The sequence below is a fragment of the Carcharodon carcharias genome, chromosome 30 (assembly GCF_017639515.1).
Source record: "Carcharodon carcharias isolate sCarCar2 chromosome 30, sCarCar2.pri, whole genome shotgun sequence".
NCBI classification, from domain to species: domain Eukaryota; kingdom Metazoa; phylum Chordata; class Chondrichthyes; order Lamniformes; family Lamnidae; genus Carcharodon; species Carcharodon carcharias.
The window spans coordinates 36,254,976-36,262,069 of NC_054496.1; the positions used below are offsets into that span (position 1 = coordinate 36,254,976).

The 7,094-nt window shown below is 45.4% G+C and overlaps 1 protein-coding gene across 1 annotated transcript; it reads left to right on the forward strand.

Moving 5' to 3' along the window:
• The first annotated feature begins 4,932 nt into the window (after positions 1-4,932).
• Positions 4,933-6,483, forward strand: LOC121271256 (zona pellucida sperm-binding protein 3-like). The gene is made up of 8 exons (XM_041177077.1): positions 4,933-5,048; positions 5,137-5,240; positions 5,332-5,509; positions 5,596-5,722; positions 5,803-5,891; positions 5,974-6,095; positions 6,167-6,301; positions 6,380-6,483. Exons 1-8 carry the CDS (start codon positions 4,933-4,935, stop codon positions 6,481-6,483), a joined length of 975 nt encoding a protein of 324 aa, XP_041033011.1.
• The last annotated feature ends 611 nt before the right edge of the window (positions 6,484-7,094 follow it).

Sequence of the window (7,094 nt, forward strand, 5' to 3'; positions counted from 1 at the left end):
ATGACATAGATTACAAAAGTAGGGAGGTCATGTTGGAATTGTATAGAACCTTGGTGAGGCCACATTATACTGTGTGCAGTTCTGGTCGCTACATTACATGAAGGATGTGATTGCACTGGAAGGGGTACAGAGGAGATTCACCAGGATGTTGCCTGAGATGAAAAATTTAAGCTATGAAGAGAAGTTGGATATACTTGGGTTTCTTTCATTGTAGCAGAGAAGACTGAGGGGCGACCTGATTGAGGTGTACAAGATTATGAGGGGCATGGACAGGGTGGATAGGGAGCAGCTGTTCCCCACAGCTGAAGGGTCAGTCACGAGTTCAAGGTGAGGGGCAGGAGGTTTAGGGGGGATGTGAGGTAAAACTTTTTTACCCAGAGAGTGGTGTCGATCTGGAATGTGCTGCCTGGGAGGGTGGTGGAGGCGGGTTGCCTCACATCCTTTAAAAAGTACCTGGATGGGCACTTTTATGGCCATGATAGGGCCGAAATTTTCTGCCCATTGAGTTCAATCTTCAGCCTATTTGAGGCACCGTAAGAAGTGGTTTCGGACAACGGAGCCCAATATTCTGGAAAACTGTTGAAGGTGATGTGTGAAAAGTGGGGAGTTGACCATATTACCTCATCACCCAGACTACCCCAGGCCCAATAACATGGCCAAATGGATGGTCTGCACTGTAAAGTCTTTAATTGTAAAATGTCAGCAAACTAAACAAGCTTTGCACATCGCAACCGGCACTATTTTAATATTAATCTGAGCTGTTACAGCTCTTTCTGAAATGCATTTTGCAATTTAAAATGTTTAACAATTAACTGTATAAATACCATACAAAGTACTTGGTTTAGTTTAATCTAGTTTATTTTCTAAAATGGTTCCTATTAGCCAGTTGTCCATGTGCAGTGCAACCTGCAGAAACAGCTGCATTGTTTTCAGGAAAACGGATCCAGCTCCACTGCCAATTCTGTTTTGTAGTGATTGAAATCACAACATCTGCCTGTTTCTGAGTGAGATCAGGGAGCCCATAAGCTGGAGGCAGAGGACAGTGTCTAGCAGCAGAAAGTCCACCAGCTGACACAACCAGGACGGGGCAACATGAAGAATATGGCCTCTTATTGAAAATGCTGCTCCAATCTACACTCCATAATCAAATAATCTGCTGTGTTTCACCATTAAAAATAAACCAACAAGCTCCTGCAGAGGGAATGTGTCCAGGTTTAAAACTTAAACATGTACTTGATTCCCTGTTAATTTGATGGGATTGTTTCAATTGGAAGCATCTCTCATGATACCGACAGATTTGCTTTGTACAGGCAGTTTAAAACATTAACATCTCATAAAGTCCACCATTCACAAAAATACACAATCATGGTAAGCACTTACCCAATTTCTCAACGTGCACTTTGAGCAGATGTGACTCCTGTCTGGGAATGTTCATCAGTAAAATATGATTGTATATGTGAACAGAACTGCAGTGACTACACATTGAGCAGGGTGTTGCCGCACAGACTGTTTCACCACTCCTCCAACTACCTTCCACATGATCCATCCACCTGATAAACTCCATCTGATCTTTGAGTCTGATCATTGATGGATACGAAATGCTGCAAGGAGCATCTCAATCCACAACCCTTGGTGTATTACAGCCTTATCTGAAGGTCTGGAGAAGGAAACAGCCTTCCACTGCCGGACATGCACGGGCACACCCTGGCTCCTGATGGTGTCAATGAGAGCTGGATTTCAGAATACAGTCTTCAGTGCCAATGGTAAGGACTGCGTTCATTCTGTTAACATTCTCACTGAGGGTGCAAAAACAGACCCAAACATTCTTTGCAATAGATATGTGTGTTTACAACTTGTGTAAGTGTGATGTTAATGAAGTGATTGAGGACAATTTGCCTCAGAGGAGGTGGAGGAGGCTGCTCACCTCTCGTGCTGTAGGACATCGAGGAGTGTGGTGGCCTGTTACATCGGGCATGGACCCGTTACCCATTGGGGACCCATTCAGACTGCAGCCTCTGCATTTCCACAGGGGCAGCCATTGTCACTGGGACAAGTAGCGCACATGAGTGCTCTGGTGGAGGGGCTGGGAGTTAAGAGAGGTAGGAAACAGAGAGTGGGGATACAGTGTCCGGACTCAGATTGACAGGATGTGACAAGGGGTGTTTCACAGGAATCTGCACTGTGGCTCAACATTCACCATTTTTATAGTGAGTTGGATCAGGATAGAGTTGTGTGTTCAGCTTGTACACTACACTGAATTAGGAGAATAGGAATTAGTGCAGATGGAAGTGGGGAGTGGCAAAGAGACATTGAAAGATGAAGTAAGAGAGCAAAACCTTGACAGATGGAGTTTGATGTGGATGAGAGTGAGGTCATCCATTTTGGAATTGAAAAAATAAATTCCAAAATGTTCTAAATGGTTAGAAACCAGGAACTGGAGAGGAACAAAGTGGTTTGAGAGTCCAAGGACACAAATCATTAAAAGCTGGTGGTCAGGTAAAGGTAGCAATAAAAAAAACGATGAATGGAGTGTTGACCCTTTCCTCAAGGAAGCTGGATTGTAAAGGAATGAATTTCTGCTTCAGTTGTATTGAACCTTGGTCAAACCCCATCTGGATATTATATTCAGTTCTGGACACTCAGCTCAGGAAGTGCCGGGTAGATTCACCAGAATGAAAACGGTGCTTCGAGGATTAAATTCTGAGGAGAGGTTGTAAAGGCCTGGCTTCTATTCCATTGAGTTTAGATGATTGAGCAATGATCAGATTGAGGTGTTTAGAATGTGAAAAGGATTGAAGAGTTCAACACGGAGAAACTATTTCCTCTGTTGGGGGAATGAAGAATGAGGGTTAGGTGGAGCTGACTGCTGGGGTGCAGCAGTCGTCCATTCCAGCAACCATTGTGCTACCAGTGTAAACATCCTGAAGAGGTCTGTAATTAGGTAGACATATGGGTTTATATGGAGATTAGCAAAAATACAGCTGAGGCTGGAAATCTGAAATAAAAACAGAAAGTGCTGGAAAAGTGCTGGTATATATGGGTGTTAGAGATATGGAATTCCAGAGCAAACACATAAGATTATTGGCAATAATAAGAGCAGATGGAATTGGAGGGAAGCTTTAGATGTGGGCTCAGTCATTTAGGAGGGAAATCAGGAAATAACTTTTCACACACAGAAACCGGGTATTTACCCCCAAAAAGCTGTGGATGCTGGGACAACTGCAGATAACAAGACTGAGATTGAGAGATTTTTGGTGAGGAATGATTTCAAGGGATCTGGAGCTAAGGTGGGTAAATGGAGGTGAGGGACCAATCAGCTCTGATCTAACTGAATGGTGGGAGGGAAAACCACCTCCTCTTGTTCCAATGTTCCGAATCTTTATCAGTCCATCCTCAGACAGGGGAAGCATTGCAGCAGAACGATGGTTTAACTTTTTTTTTCTATTAGTCAGCACTCATCAATTGACATGAAATATGTCTCCATCACCTTGATCGCCAGAGGTTTTGAGGATAAGGACAGACATTAAAAACAAAATGTTAAAAACTTCCAGTGGAAAAGGCTTCAGACACCGATTTCCTTTACCTCCAATTTAGTATACGGTATTCACTGCTCCCGATGTGGTCTCCTCTACATTGTGGAGTTCAAATGCCGACTGGGTGACCGCTTTGTGGACACCTCCATTCAGTCGTCAAGTATCACCCTGAGCTTCCTGTTGCTGGTCATTTCAATTCTCCACCTTGCTCCCACTCTGACCGTTCTGTCCTTGGCCTGCTACAGTTTTCCAATGAAGCTCAACATAAGCTCGAGGAACAGCGCGTCATCTTTCGACTGGACATTCAACAGCCTTCTGGACTCAGCACTGAGGCCAACACTTTTAGATCAGACCCTCTGTCTTCATTTTGGTTTTTTTTGCTGGTTTGTTTGGGTCTCGTTTCTTTCTTTATTACTTCATGTTACATTCAGATGGTTGCTATGCAGCCATTCACACCTCATCTGGACATATCTTCTGTTTCTTTCCTTTCCCCATTACCACTGCCTTTGGCTTTTGTACCATGAAACTTTTATCCTTTCATCTCTCCTGCCCTCCTCCCTATCACACACCTTCCCTTCTGTTCTTCCACACCTCTCCCCGACCACTTACTCAAACCCTATTACATTTCTAAACTTCCTGGGATTTATTACAAGTTGCTGTTGTAGCAGTGTGAGAGTCTCCATTTCCCATCGCACCATTTATCAATCTGAACGCCAGGCTCCCTGGGACAGTTTGGACAGTGCCCACCACTCATCCTCATGAATCAATGAACAAAACCATGTGAGATGATTGGATTAATGGTGCCTTCAACATGAGAACTTGTGGAGCTGAATTCAGTCAGGTGACACCACAGCAACTCAGAGTGACTCCTATTGGTCCAAATAAATTCGGCCCTCTTGGTAATAAATCCATGAGTTCTGTCATTTGTGGAGATTGGGGCTGGTTAATTGGTTCAATGCTGCTGCGTTTGGTCTTATTGGTGTCAGGTGAGTACAGCTTGTGTATATAAAAGGTGTTGATCGGTGGCTGAAGGGATGGTTGCGTTGTTTGGTATCATGGGGGATTTTGTAGTTAAACTATAGAAGACAATGGAGACTTCTTCAATACCCTGCATTCTGTGAACAACGCCCTCAACACTGCGATAGAGAATTCCCAATATTCCTTTCTTGCTGTATGAAGAAATTCATTTTTACATTAATCCTAAATCCCTGACCCCTGACCTGAGATGACCACCCCAATAGTAAACTCTCCTCTGGCTGGAGGAAGCAGCCTCTTCACACTGACCTTGTCAATCCCCCTCAGAATTGTTTCCAGGGGATGGGATGACTTCATTGTTAACCCCTGTGGAGAACATTCGCATTTCAGATCAGTTCTTCATTCCTTAACCTGATTCTTTCAGATGACTGGAGATTTCCTCATCTACACCACCCACCTGAACCACACCCCAGAGTATCATGGATCTGTCATTGTGAGAACGAATGGTGCTGTCGTTCCCATTGAGTGTCGATATTTTAGGTGAGAATCTTTACTCGGTTTGTCAATAAGATCTACAGCTGCTGGTGGTCTCTGAAGTTGTCCTAAAATGACTCCCCTGCCTTTCCAGGAAGGGCAATGTGAGCAGTGACCCCATCAAGCCCACCTGGATCCCATTCAGCTCCACCAAGTCTGGAGAAGGGCATCTGTCATTCTCTCTGCGCCTAATGAATGGTATGTGATGGGTGGATGGGGAGTGATTTCCTGTAGTCACTCACTAGGAGTTACAGCCACTGTCTCTTACCGTTGTCCTCTTGTACTTCAGGTGACTGGCTTACAGAGCGCACTTCGACTGTCTACTACCTGGGTGAGTTCATTCACATTGAGGCCTCTGTTTCAATGACCAACCACATGTCCCTGAAGCTCTACATTGACCACTTTGTAGCTATATTGTGCAAAGACAAGGACTCCACCCCGAGATACAGCATCATTGACCACAATGGGTAAGGAGCTCTCTGCTTTCTCCAGCTGGTCCCATCTCAATGGCTTCACTTGATTCACTTCTTGTCCCTTTTTAATCTTTCTTCAGTTGCCTCCTGGACAGCAAAGCTGAGGACTCCTTTTCAACCTTTGTGTTGCCAAGAGACGAGTGGGAGCTGGACAAGCTCCGGTTTGACCTGGATGCATTCCGTTTCCTTGGAGATGACCATTCCTTGGTAAGAGGAAGCTGATCACTGGGGTCTCCACGTTGGGAGGGATTCACTGAATCATGACTTGTGTTGAATGTGTCCCTCAGATTTTCATCACCTGTCACCTGAAAGTTGCTCCAGTGGATCAGAGGGATTCCAGGAACAAAGCTTGTACTTTCCAGAAGGTGCAGAATGTGTAAGTTCCCCTGCTCTCCCTCAGGGATATTGTGTTGGGATGTGATGCACAATCTGGTTGATGGGCTGCTTCTCTTGTTTAGCTGGATCCCATTGGAGGAACCGAGCATTGATATTTGTGCCTGTTGCCATGTGGATAACTGTGGTGCAAAAAGGGAGTTGTGGTTTGGTTCCAGAGGAAGGAGAGATCTTGTACCTGAAGCTGGTAGGACATTGATCCTCTAGATGTTGGAGGTCTCCCTTTCCCCTCTCTAATTGGAATGTTTGATGTTGCAGAGACTGAAGCCGAATTGAAGTGGGAGGGTGAGGCCTCACTTGGACCCCTGCTCATTCTGGATACTGATGTGACCAAGCTGGCAACAGAGTCCCTGAATGAGGCTGAGCGAAGGTTGCAGGAGAGGTCTCCAGGTGGTGAGTTGGCCGACTGCTGGTTTCCATTTTCCCCTCAGTGTTTCCTTCACTAACCATTGGTTTCTCATTGCTTTGTAGGTGTGGAGTCTGAGGTGGTCCTGATCGTGGCCCTGACTGTGACAGCTGTATCTCTGATCTCTGCTTCATTGCTGACCTTGTTCCTGTACAGGAAGCACAGGTAAACTCAGGTCAACCATTGATCAATAAAGCAGTGATTCCTTCTAGCTTGTGTCTGGGAGCTGATTTCTCTGCATCCTCAACATGTTAGTTAAATGTCTCTGTGGATCTAATGACTGGGGTTAGTCTATCCAAGCTCAGAACTAGCTCTACTGAATGATGTGTTTACTGAAGGCAGAGAAGCAGGAACTCCTGATTTTGTTTCTAGGTGCTTTGGACTCCAGGCTTGGTATCTATAGCCACCCAGTGTGGGGGAAGGGTTGTGAGCAGGTCTGGCTCCTCCTTGTGGAACTGCTCCTGGGCCTGGCTGTTGTGGGTGTTTACTCGGGCTGCCTCATTCTCTTCCATGGTGATGTTCACCCCCTGGAGAGGGGGCTCACTGTATTGGAGTGTTTGAGGTTGGCTGTAATCAGTGGTGCCAGAAGGACCGAGTGGATGATCCATCTCAGTCTCCTCCTGAGGTCTCCAGCATCAGATGCCAGTCTTCAGCCAATTTGATTCACTCCAGATGATATCAAGAAATGGCTGAAGACCGTGGATCTGCATCTGCGCTGGCCCTTACAATATTCCAGCAATAGTACTGAAGGCTTGTGCTCCAGAACTTGCTGATCCCCTG